This window comes from Lycorma delicatula, chromosome 12, assembly GCF_047948215.1.
Source record: "Lycorma delicatula isolate Av1 chromosome 12, ASM4794821v1, whole genome shotgun sequence".
In the NCBI taxonomy this organism is placed as follows: domain Eukaryota; kingdom Metazoa; phylum Arthropoda; class Insecta; order Hemiptera; family Fulgoridae; genus Lycorma; species Lycorma delicatula.
Window position 1 is genome coordinate 3,704,082 of NC_134466.1, and position 13,952 is coordinate 3,718,033.

The 13,952-nt window shown below is 31.4% G+C and overlaps 1 protein-coding gene across 1 annotated transcript in view; it reads right to left on the reverse strand.

The window, feature by feature from the left end:
* LOC142333020 (protein takeout-like) overlaps positions 1-13,952 on the reverse strand; it is a 73,624-nt gene that overhangs the window by 6,425 nt on the left and 53,247 nt on the right. The window contains exons 3-4 of the mRNA XM_075379796.1: positions 10,176-10,323; positions 3,971-4,104 (exon numbers count right to left, since the gene is read on the reverse strand). Coding sequence (XP_075235911.1) covers positions 3,971-4,104; positions 10,176-10,323 — 282 coding nt within the window. The remainder of the gene's footprint in view (positions 1-3,970; positions 4,105-10,175; positions 10,324-13,952) is intronic.

The following is a 13,952-nucleotide window of genomic DNA, read 5'->3' on the forward strand; positions in this document are numbered from 1 at the left end:
TGTTACCACTTGATAAAAACCTTTTTATATATTTCTGCTTAATCCTTATAAATTTGTGTAAATAATAGTCACCCGAAAATTGAATAGGAAGTAAAGATAGGCTACTATATAAAGTAAGGAAGGAAGTAGTTTCCCAACGCTTAATTCATTTTAGCACAAAAAATATGTCTTACAAGTTCTAGTATTTAGCATTCATAGTCATGAAATGTATTTTAATTCTTACTTATTGTTACTGTAAAATAACAGCATTGTCTATCCAGTTAATAATAAAGTTAGCTAAGTTTTAGCAATTGCTAATAAGAAAACAAGCAATTAAAAAAAGCATTTTATTATTGCACGGCTAATATACATAGAGGAAGTGCTCAAAGCCCTAATGCATTTTTAGCATTGTTTTACCACTGAATTATATATTTTTTCCACAAAAGTTTTGTTTCAATTTATAAAAATCAATTGAGTTTTCAACCTAGAATTTGAGGTGCTGAGAGTCATTTCAGTTTTAAGAAAATGCCATATCACTGTTGAGGAATAAAATATCACAACCCGTGAAATCATTACACGAACATAGTAGGCGTTCAATTATTCCTTAGAATCCTATCTGATAAGAATTTGTTTAAGTAGTCTCTAAGATGAGAGCAAAGTAAGACGAGATACCCCATCTTCACGTCAAATGTATGGATTTATATTACACGTAGGGTTGATTAAGATGTATGGAATAATGAGATTTTACAACATAACAAGATATCAATAACCTGTTACATATCAGTCAAAAAAATAAGGTCCCAAAACGTTTATTTTTGTGACCCCATACACCAAACTATAAATTTGAATGCATTAAATTTTTTCTCCATAATTATGTGAGGATATTATCAGATTAATAAACAGAAATAAATGACTTACCATGCCATTTCATTTCAAGCATTACGCCATACTTAATCAGCTAAATCACTATGCTAGAAAAATTAGGATCTATTTCAAAACAATAAATCATTTGTGAGATTCCTCATAAAATTACACACATCAAAATATCTTTATGAAGTAAATGATGTAACCTGGTTGATTTCTAACACTTATATTTTAGCCTATAAAGGAAAACTTTCTGATTGATGATTAAGCAGTCATTACTAATGTCACTACAACTAATTGTTTGTTTTCTAAAGTGAAACTAATTCTACTTCTTCTTGAACATCAAACATCTCCATTGTCTCCAGTATTTTCAAATTTTATGTTCGGCTTACACAGATATTGAATGATGGAGAGGTATGATGACAGTAGAGGAGAATTAGAATTCTCACATAGAACTCAACATATACAAAGCATAACAGGAAAGTTTTAAGACAAGTGACATCATTGCTCAACAGGATAGGGTAAGTTTGCCACAGGTATGGAAAGGAAAGCCTATTTTGTCCTTGAAACGTCCTGGAAAGTTCACTGCAATATCTTTAATCAGTAAACAGTAACATTCTGTTGAATGAAGACCTATTTTTGGTTCTTCGCAGATTTTTGATTTCACAAAATGAATAAAAAACAGAATAACGAGTTTGTGTCAAATTTTGTTTGAAATGTAAAAAATCAGGTTCAGAAATTTATAAACTCTTACAAAATAGCTTTTGGAGGTAAATGTTAGAATCAGTCAAATGTTTCTATCTGGTTCAACAATTTCAAAGATGGCTGCGAATCAATCGAAGATGACCTCTAGTACAGTCTGCCTTCCACTTTAAAAAATCAACAAAAACATTGCAAACGTTCATGATTTAGTATGCTCTGACCCTAGTCTTACAATTAGGCAGATGGCTGATGAACTGAATGTAAATTTCTACATGGTTCAGTCAATTTTAACTGAAGATTTGAACACGAATCAAGCGTCTGAGAAATTCATATTGAAACTGTAGTTAGACCAGTAGGAACAACATCGACTCAAAGTGTCCCAAGAACCGATTAATCAAGCTCAAATTGACCCAGAAACAAAAGCACAATCATCGCAGTGGAAGAGCCCCAGTTCACCAAGAATGAAAAACCGTGATAAAATCAGTCGAATGTGAAGACAATGCTGATGGTTTTCTTCAATTCTACAAGTACTGTGCATCACGAGTTTGTCCATAGGGGACAGACAGTCAACCATGAATACTATAAAAGTCTCCTTCAATATGTAGAAGAAAAGGTCTACACTCTAGCTAGACAAGGATTGGGTCCTCCTCCATGACAATGCATCAGCTCACCGTGCATTCCCGGTATACTAGATTGTGGATACCGGTGTTCTTTGATGGTTGGGTTTCAATTTACCACACATCTCAGGAATGGTCGAACTGAGACTGTACAAGACTTCATTTACTCTCACATACTTTATCCTCTGAAGTATTATCTGAAAGGTAAACCGAAAGCTAAACAGGAAAAAGAAAGAGATTGAAAAGATGAAGATTACTGATTTTCAGATTTTTTGGTTCTAAATGTAATTTAAAACTTCCGTTTTCCAATGATATATAAATTATGTTTTTATAACAATGAGAAATATTTTTTTGTTACTTTATATCACTGTTTTTAGGCACAAACGAAATATTTGAAAGATTTACTGAATGTTACAATGTAGAATAAACAGGATGGTGATTATTATCTGAAAGCAGATTTTCTGGATTTCTAACTATCCAGACTGCTTATATATGCACTAGGCAATTTAAAAAAAAAAGATATACTCTATACAAATAAAACTTTACTTCAATAGGAAATGTATTTTTATCGATCTTTGTTTTACTGGGTTTTTAACTGACAAAAACGATAAATTAAGACATTACAAAACCATAGTTTTACTGGAAATGTTATATAGTGCAGAAGGCCTACACAATTTCTCATGAAAAGATATAGTAAAAACTGAAAAAAAATTTACAAAAAATCCACAGCCCAAAACATGAAAATAATATTTATAAATTACAAAAATGGGAAGAAATTTACCAATATTTTGAAAAAATAGACTATACAATGAGAAAAGAAGTCAAAAATTCGATGGTGAACATCAAATTTTTGAAACCACAGTTCATCAGTGAAGAAAACACAGTCAAGCTCTGCGATTCCATGGTTGTCAACAAATGACTGAAACCATGTACAGTATACTACGCGCTTTTCTTTACCCGGCTCCTTCAATTTCTGAACACTGTGAACATGATATGCACAAAAGCATAACCGCTTCATTGCTCTCTGAGCAGTTCCATATGAAATCTGAGCATACGCTTTTAGTCTCCTCAAGCTTTTTGAAAGCGAACACTGTATCACATTCTTAACCTCTGCCGGCTTAGCATCAATCAAAATGGATGGTCTACCCGGTTCTCTTCTTGTCTGCAACTGATCTACATTCTCTAAAATGAACGATTAATCTCGTTATGGTTGAACTTTAGGCACTGTCACATTCTCAGATATTTCCCACAAAATTCATCTACAACATGTGCATAAGAACAACCAGAAAAAAATATGTTCAACAACGAAAATTCATTGCCCTTGAGAAAATGACATGTTTACCAAATCAACAAAGCACTATTGCAAGTATTGTGTGATCAATACACATCACAATGGCATCTGGTTTGTTGTTGTTAATACCCGTGATGCTATCTTGCAGTAGCCAAGAGAACTTTTTCAACTATACTACTATTTATAAACACTTTAATTTTGATGTGCACAACTTTTGGATCTCTCTGTATTTAAATTTTTTGAAAAAAGTAAACCCAAAATAAACTCGTTCGAATTGAAATAATCCAAATTATTAAATATTTCCGAATGAATAGTTTTCAACAAACCATCTTTGAAAAAAAAACTATTTTGAATCTAAATTTCCAGAGAATGGAAATATTTACAGCGGTGGGGCAAAAAAAGGAGAGAAAATTTTAGGAAAAGAAAGAAATCAGGACTAAAACATGTATGATCTTTAGCAAGTCCAAACACAAAAAAACACTTGTAAAATTAAATTTAAATACACAAAAATACTTACTGACAGTAATATTTGCATCACCATAACCAGTTATTGGTAAAACAAGAACTTGTCCAGATACATTATATTTACCAAGTATAACCAATCTATCCAGAAAAAAGTCCCATTGACAGTGGCTTTTTTTAATATCAACACTGTAAAAAAAAGAATGTTTAACAAATATTACTTTTAAAATAAAAATATTATTTATGAGTATTAATCTAACAAATGCTTAATTTAAAAAACTTATCGATTCAACAACGTGAACCTTTTTTTAAAAACTCATTCAATGATTTTGTCAGGCAACTCCAGAATTATTGGAAAAATTACAAACAAGTTTATCCTAAAGTTATTTGTAATGCTGAAAGTTTATATTGTGACTAGCGGACCCGACAGACGTTTCCTGACGCGGCATTATTCTGTAATAAATGCACACACATAAATATAAGTAACTTAATTAAGTTAAAATTAGCAGGAATGTGTTCTAAATTTCATTAAAATGACTATTAGTATGGTATTATCAGTTTGTGATTGTTGCATTATTGTAATGGGTTTATTGATTAATTATGTGTAGTATGGTTAATATTTATTTTTCACAAAATATTCAGATGTCCGATGAAAATTGAATTAAAAAATCGAAACGTCGTAAAATTAATAATTAGTTTAATTAATACATTTTCATCCACATTACTACTAATTTTCACTTAACACCATTCTAAAAAAGTACCACCTACATATTTTTTTTTTTTATTTAATAATTTTGATGTTTCATAACAACCATGTAACAGCTTTTATTAATTAATCAATTAATAAAAAAATTAAAGCACTGTAAAAAAGCAACGTAGTTAAAATTTTAGTAGAAATTTTTATCATTTTTCTCATTCTTTATTTTAACATCTATTTTACCAAATTTTAGATAATTGTAGATTAAAAATAACTTTAGAAAACTTTTTATAAAATTAATCAGCTAAAACATTATAAATTCAATTTTTTAAATATACTTTAAACTATATTATAAGTAACTTATATTTTAATTTTATAAATGTTATAATTTATTTTACAAACTTAAATTTTTATTTTCAAAGAGCCGTTCAATACTTCATAAGTTGCATAGAATCAAATGAGAACTGACAATTTAAATTTGTAGGTTAAGTTGATTGTTATTGAATGCATGTGTATACATCATTAAAATTCATGTAAAATACTCACTTCAATACTGCACCTTACAAATCTGCACAATGTACATTTTTTAATTAAACTTTAAAACGTTATTTCAATAAATAATAATATAATATAATATTCTCAATAAGCGCTCAATACTAGCAGACTCTGCAATGCTTCGCTATTACTAGATCTGAGTATACATATAGATTAAATGAAAACAATTGAAAGTTTCATAAAACCTTAAAAAACTGAACATTATAACTTAACCCTTTATAAAAGTCAGAATGTAAATAAATCCAAATGACAAAACAACAGCACTACCTATCGGATTTAATTCACACCACTCTCTAATCACAGTATTCGGTGGAAAATAATTTTTTAACGAAAAGTGTTGTGGCTGCAAAATCATTACGATTAATACTGAACATTAAGAAACTTACAAAACATTACGGAACCTTATAAAATTTCACCATTAACTTTATAAAATTCAGAATGTAAATAAATCCAATTGTCAGAACAGCACTACCTATCGGATTTAATTCAAACTAATCTTTAAATACGAATTTTAATGTAAGAACAACACTAAGCTATGACGCAAGTAACTGATATGCGAAAAAGCAACAAAATAAAAAAAATTCCTAGAATCCGATCGCAGCACCAACTAGCGGGTTTGACTGATAAACCAAAAATTAAAAAAAAAAAACTTCTAAAACGCGATCGCAGCTCGGCCTACCGGACCCAATTGTGAACCTTAACCATCCCAGGATCAACACATAAATAAATTAAAAAAACATTTTCACTTAAATACTGTACCTTACAAATTTGCACAATGTATATTTTTTAATTACACTTTAAAACGTTATTTCAATAAATAATAATATAATATTTCTCAATACGCACATAATTCTAAACATGATTGCAGTGCTGCCTACTTGTTACTTAATCAGTTGTGATTTTGTTTACATTGGCAACGGTCATACGGGCTCTTTGTGATTGGTCGTTGTGTTACAGCGGCCATCTTGCATTCATCTGATTGGTTTTCCTTTGTTTACATTTCCATCTGATTTATTAGTCTCTTATTTATTAAAAAACTGTTTTCTCGCGATTTTTTGTAACACAATAATAACACAAAAACGATATATTTTTCTCAATTTGATCGCAGCACCGACTGTCGGGACAAACTAAAATTAAAATAGAATATTATTGAATATTCGATACTGCGATGGTAGTGCAGTCTGCCGGATCCAATGTAAAACAATCCAAAATCAACAACTACTTATAAATAAAAAATTAATTAAAAAAACATTTTCCAGTGGACCAAATTGTGAATCTAAATCATTCTCGAATCCCCTTGAACACACACACAAAATTTCATCAAAATCAGTCCAGCCGTTTAGGAGGAGTTCCTTTCATACACACGCACACAACAAATATATATATAAAGATAATTAACATATGTAATTCTAACAATGAATCTAAAGCTATATGGGCAGTTATCAAAATTGAAAGAGGATTTAAAAATAAAACAGATTTTTTATTTTTATAATTATGTGATGGCACTCTCTGATCAAAGTTTAATTATAGTTTCTCTTGATCCTTCCACGCAAATGCCTGGGATAATTTATTTTTATATGTGGAATATTACTCATTCCTGATTTGATTTGTACAATCTATTATTATGTATCAATTACAATAGAAAAATCAGCTACTTATTCATAACTTGCTCCTCTGACAGGATTTTTTTAAATAATTAATCGCCATATAAGTTGCATCTGAATGGGAATGTAGAAAACTAACTTTATAAACCATGAAAAATGCCATGCCTGACCAGGATTTGAACCCAAGACCCTTTGGTTTGAAAAGATGCTCAGATGTTATCATTCTGCCACAAAAGTTAGCAGAATAAAATAAACTAGTGGTGATTGATTGTTTTCCTACTTTGAATCTATAATTATACGGAGTGTTCTGGGATGTTATTAGCTGAACTTCAAGAACCGATTCAGGACATCAAAATGAGCAATAACGTTCATACTGACATAAGTCCTGTTTTGCTTTGTTTTCCTTCTGGACGCCATTTGTGATTAACAAAAAGATTATTCTAAGAAACAGGTAAACCTACTTTAATTAAATTTGGCAAATCTAAGACTAGCGTCTTGTTCTATAAAATAAAAAATGTTGAAATCACCTTCAATAATCTTTTTATCTTTGTAATTATTTGTTTGATCAAATTTTTACTTTTACAAAATTTATTAAGCATTTTACAAGGGCTGTTTCTTTTTAATCTCTGATGGGCTATAAGTAAAGGCACACTGAGATAACAAAATGATTTTATTACTAAAAGTTAGTAGCAATTAACTCTTTTTTTTTTTTTTACATAATCATCAAAACGACTGAGTTATTTGTCGTATTGTCACTTCCCAATGCCCCTTCAAAGAAGTTTGCCGCCAGTGAGGTAAGGTATGTCTTGACAGCCTTCTGGAGTTCTTCATTGTTGGCAAAGTGTAGTCCGCCCAACCACGCCTTCAATTATTGAAAGAGGTAAAAATCGCTAATTGCTAGGTCTGGACTCTGTGGTGGACGGTCAAAAATTTTCCACTTGTATTGTTTGAAAGGTCTTGCGTCACATTGCACAGTACAGTCATGCATTGTCTTGAATCAAAATGACGCCGGACGAGAGCATACCTCTTTGTTTGTTCCAAATCGCTCTTTTTTGGCTTGTTTGAAGAAGTGTGCATTCACTGCTTAGACTGTTCTTTGGTTTCTGGATTGTCATACTGGATCCAAGTCCCTCTGCCAGTAACAATAGACTTTAAAAATTCTTCTCCCACAACATGTAATATGTGGGAGCCATTAAGACGCCATTCGTTGCATTTTGTGATTGTAACTCAACATTTTTGGAATCCAAAGTGCACACAGTTTTTAATATCCTAGATCTTTTGTCACAATTATGTACAGAGAAGACCTTGAAATTTCTCGGATTTCTGCAGAAAGTTCACTTATCGTAAACCTCCATTTGTCATGAACAAAATCATCAACACACTCAACCAGGCGTATAGTAACGACAGACTTGCGTCCTTTCCCACCTTTGTCATGGACATCCATTCACCTTTCTTTAAATTTCCTACACCATTCTTGTACACTACCATCACTCGTAAAGTTTTTACCATACACTAGGCTCATTTTGCAATGGATTTTTGCAGCGCTACATCCTTCTGCTTGCAGAAAACATATAACACTTGGCGGGAGCATTGATCATAGTGGCCATGTTTAATTGCCCCCACAGCTCAGCTCAGACTGATGTAATGGAGCCAGCAATTTCAGGGGTTGCTGATGGGGGGGGGGGGCTGGCGCAATCGCATGACACGCAGACCTGGCTACTGCCTATTTCTTGTTTACTTAGATCCACGATTGGAATTTGAAAAACAACAGCCCTTGTATTTTGAACAAATTGACACCTCATTTGTAAAAATCCATTGATAAACAATCGAGTTATTGCTGACAATTAACCCGGCAGTACGCTTGCTCACCGTAATGAAGCTGATAATTTTTTGCCTGTTTTTATTTCCTCCACTAAATGTAACAAAAATTATTAATAATAAATAATAATAGTAAATTAATAAAAATGATCACCTGACATGGAATAACAATTGACATGTCAGTTGTTATCCAGCAACCATTATGCGTTTTAGAATAACAAATGCTTGTCACATTTTATTTTTGTATTATTAAAAAATATGTTGACCAACATTAGTGTGTTAAGAACTGCTAAAACCTTTGTGATGCTCAAAGCAAAACAATTTTAAGATTAAAATGGCTTTTAGAAACAAAGCAAGGTAACTGTTTTCTAAACGGTTGAACTTCAGCTGGGAGGAATCAACACACTGGTAGGCGGTCAACAAGTTCAAATCCAGATGTCATTAAAAATATAAGGAAATCATTTGATAAGGAAAATCATCAGCAGACTATCCCAAGAAATTGTAAGTAACGTTGGCATTAGCAACCTTTTTCTACACACATAATTTTAAAGAACGATTCAGGCATGCACAGACTACCCATGAAATTTATTTTTTTGTTGCATAGGACATATTGGTGAGTACCATGGTGATCCTAGCTTCCTTAAAAGATTGTGGTACTGGGGATAAATTTTAGGTATATAGAGATAAGTTAGATTATTACCAAACACAATTTGATCAGAATATCATCATCTTTATGCAGTAACATTTCAGTTGCAAAGTCACACAGCATAATTAATAGGCTTCAAAGCTATAAAAACTGTAAATGGTATGAACACACATGTAAGCACTTACGTGCTTAATTTAAACCAATTATGCCTCTGATGAATGTCATTGTCATTCGGAGAAAGAAAATTAAACTTTCTATGGAACGCCTGTTGAACTGTAACTAGAGATTCTTATTTCAGCAAACTGCAAAACACAGAAGGGTATATAAATGTAGGGTATTTTAGGGTATCCAAAAACATATTCAAATTTTGAATTAACATAAATGGTGTGTTTTTAAAGTAACGTCAGTTTTGAATTTGCCATCTATATATGCAATGTAAACAGATGGTGCTCGCGTAGCTCAGTTATTTCAATCAACAGTCAGCTGTTAGGACAATAGTTTAAGTTATATTTTTGTTTATATTCATCCATTAATAATGAGTGCTGCAATTCATGATCCCACAAAATGTGAAGTACGAGGAGAAATCTGATTTTTTATAGCAAAAAACAATTCTGTGGTTGAAATTCACGGGCTAAATATTATGACATAGTAAAGTAAGACAGTGGTGCTGTTCATTTCAAATAGGGTGACAAATGTTCATGATGAAGAATGTATCTCAATAATAACAGATGATTTGATTTAAAAGTTGACAAAGAAAAAAGAAAATACTGGCATTTCACTTACGATTCAGTATAGATTACATGCTGTTAAATTTTACTTTTGGCTAACAACCAACAAGAGATGATACAGCTGTTAATGAAAAGCTAAAATTTGTATGGAGTGAATAATCCAAGATAATGAAAAAATTAAAAATATAATAATTAATTTTTTAAAAACTCACTTCGCTTTTACAAATTTTGTGTGTTGTAATCCATGCATTTCACATTTATTGAGTTCTAGAGAAAGACCTACTTGTTTTGTTCCTTGGTCAATTTTAATTTGTTCAATAACCAATGGATCTAACCTAGGTATTCTGTATTTCGGATCACCTAGAAAAAAAAAATATATTTATTAATAAATATTATTTATTCTTAAAATTAATATATCTTCATTTAAATAAATATGTTTTTGTTTATTTGATGCATACAAATTTCACAAACAATAAAGTTAAAGATGATGTGACATAAAATAAAAGTCATTTGTGAAACTGGTAAAGACATTACAAACAAACATTCTATGTTAGGTTTACTAATGAAAGGAGATAGGTTGTTTACCATTATATTATTCACTGAAGCAAAAATACTGCTGCAAATCAGCAAATCATAGGGCAAATCCTGAAATATAAGGGGTTTTGCTCTATAAATCAGATCTTCAGTCAGTTCACCAAAGAAATATGCTACATAATAAACATCATTAACTCTTACAAAAAGTAATGTTTACTAGTGTCTTTCGCACATCAGATGCTTTACAGCTAAAGAGTGTTCAAAAGAGATGCAATCTTATGGGAAAATGAGTAAGTTACAATAGTTGTTGAAAGTGGCCTCAATTATGCAATTTACATAATTGAATACGACATTGCACGTTTTTAAACACATGTTTTAATGTTTGTTGAGGAAAAAATCAATTAAATTAAAAAATTCACAATACCATAGAAAACAAACTATAATTTAAAAAAAAAACAACCTCATAAGAAATACTCGCAACACATCGTTCAATTTCGCTCTGCAATTTGGGAACGGTGTGAGGATGAGAGGTTGTGAAGTGGCATCTTCAAGGTATCCCTACAAGAAAATGTCAGGATAAATCAGGAGACTGAGCCGCAACCCATTCAAAACTGCTTTCTATAAAAACACTGATCCAAGAAAGCCATATTGTTGTTGGCTGTATGAGCCATAGCATTGTTCTGCTGAAACCACAAGTACTCTAGTCGGTCTGCAGGTATAGTGTTACAAATCGTTGCACTATCTGTATGTAGCACTCACAATTCACTATACCACGAAAGAATGTCATGAAGATTTGTCTACATGATATCGCATACCAGAAACATACTTTTTATCCACGCAGGGGAGACTCGTGTAGCTGATGTGGATTTTGGTACCCCAAATGCTAGAATTTGTGCATTCACGGTATCCATCAAGATGGAACCATGCCTCATCAGGCAAAAATCAATCATCGAATTCTTCCTTGTCTGGCATTAAAAATGAATGAACCATTGACAGAAAGCTACACATTTTCCAGAGTCTCCATGTAACAACTCATGAACAACACAAATTCTGTACAGATGCATCTTTAAACACTTGTCCAATGCCGTGTGGGCACTACCAATGGTGAGACCAGACTGGGTAGATCGGCATCGCAGACTTATTGGGATAAACAGAATATGCAGTTTGTGTGTTATCAACTTTTCTGGTGTTAAAAATTTTGGTCAACCACTTTTGGCTGCATCTGCTGCATTCCCTGTTTCTTGGAACTTGTACATCTGCTTGATGAGGACTTGTTTGGTGCATCCACACCGTACTTTTCTGTGGTGGCATTCTTTTCTTGGTCTGCGTATAACTGGCACATCATACTGAGAACTGGGAGACGATGAATATTCTCTGCTGCATTGTGTACCCCAGTTTTCCTCAATTAAACATGCAAAAAAGAAGGAAACATTTTTCCTTAAGGTTATGTCACTTTTTGAACACTCTGTACATAAAAAACTAAAATAATGTAAAGCAACAAATTAATTTAATCCTATCTAGAAACAATGTATAATCAGACTGTTTCACAAGACAAAGAAAAAGTAACAAATAGGTTAAGAAGATATTAATTTTTCAAATTACAGCTTGCAAAAAATTTCATTTTGATTTCAGCTCCAAGTAAAAATAAAGTCATTCTATCATAAATTAAATAAATTTGATGTTTCATAAGGTTTTTGGTCAGAAAAAAAATACATTCAAAAACTGTATCTCTAATAATTTGAGAAAATTATTGTAAAACACAATTATTTAAAGCTTTCACATATAACTTTGTTAAATTTACATAGAATTTTATAAAACTTTTGCAGAGAGTTTAAGTCTGATGTTTAAGAATTGTTTTAGATAATTTCAAATGCGTTGAAAGTTCTTTTAAATAAATCTTCGTTATTGGAAAAGAAGATTTATTTTAAGATTATACAGATCCTAAAATAAAGGATCTGGTTAGCCCATTGGAATTAGGTCAGGTGACTTAGGAGGCCAATTAATTAATTAGTTTGTTTCCTCCAATCCAGTTGTTTGTAAATCTTATTTTCTAATAATTCCTTACTTCTTGATAAAAATGATAAGGAGTCCTACCATGTTCAAAAATAATTTCTTATCTCATTAGCTTTGGAACATCTATTAAACGAGATGGCAAATTATTTTCTAAGAAATTTATGTACACATTTCCCATAAAGCAGTCATCAAAAATAAATGGTCCAATAATACCACACAATATTAATAAAAAAAAAAAATTCCTTTCAGCAAACCAGAAAGCAGAGGTAGATTTCACCAGTGCTAAGTAGGGGATAAAAAATATTTCCACCTTAAAGTTAAGAAAAACTTTCAATTTACTCAATACGACAATGGTTGCATGTGAAAAAATTTTCACATGTTTAGTATACGAAAAGCCACATCTTCTTACAATTGCAGTAACATTTTGGCCATCTCTTGCTGTAACGGTTGATCATATCAAAAATTGCTTCAGATAAAAGTTTTAGGTAATGTTTAGAGGACCAACGACCACTTTCAGCCGATTCGATACTGTGCCTATTAAGGGAGGTATGATTTTTTTTTTGTCTTTGAAATCCCATTTTTTCCACCCCTGGGCCAACAGTTGGTGATATCAAATAACTACTTAGATAAGTTTTATGCCCCAATCCAAAAAATAATAGGAATTTAAATGAATTCAATATTTTACTTAATACGAAAGTTATAGCAATATTTTGTTTTCTTGAAAAAGCACCCCATTTCCACCCACATGGTCCGATTTTGCCTACTATCTGAACTCTACCCAGATATTGGGTCGTTATATTTAATGTATAAATTTGAACGTGATTGGTACAAAATTACGGCAGTTAACGCATCCACAAGAAAGTGAAATATATATAAATAAACTTTGGAACTGATGGTGGTTTTGGGGTCTGGGGATGTGAAAACAAAAATATGTCAAAATTTTCCGGAAGTCAAATCATGTTACCCATTACAATATGTAGCTTTCTTATGAAATCTACCTAAAAGCTGTAAGAAAATACTCTCTACTCTCACATGTTTCAAAATGCCTATCATGATTACTTTGTTATAACACGTTATTTTTCATTCACATTAAAATTTTTGGCGTTTTGAAACAATGACACATATATATATGTTAATAATAACAGACAAAAACCATAATAAAAATACCAAATTTTTAATAAATTTAATGTGCACTTACCAATTTGAATAATAAGTATGTTTTGAACCCACTGATTCATAATCAATTATTTAAATGCTAATGTATTACCTTAGTCATAAATTAAAAATGATAACTGTCATGTTTACGACTAAGCCAACTAACTATCATACCACAGGTGTACCAATTTAAAGCAATCGTCATTATCAAAATTTACCTTTTCATTAATAAGTTTATATTTGTAAGCAATTTGTTATTGTAGGTTTGTGTAATGAGACGATCAACG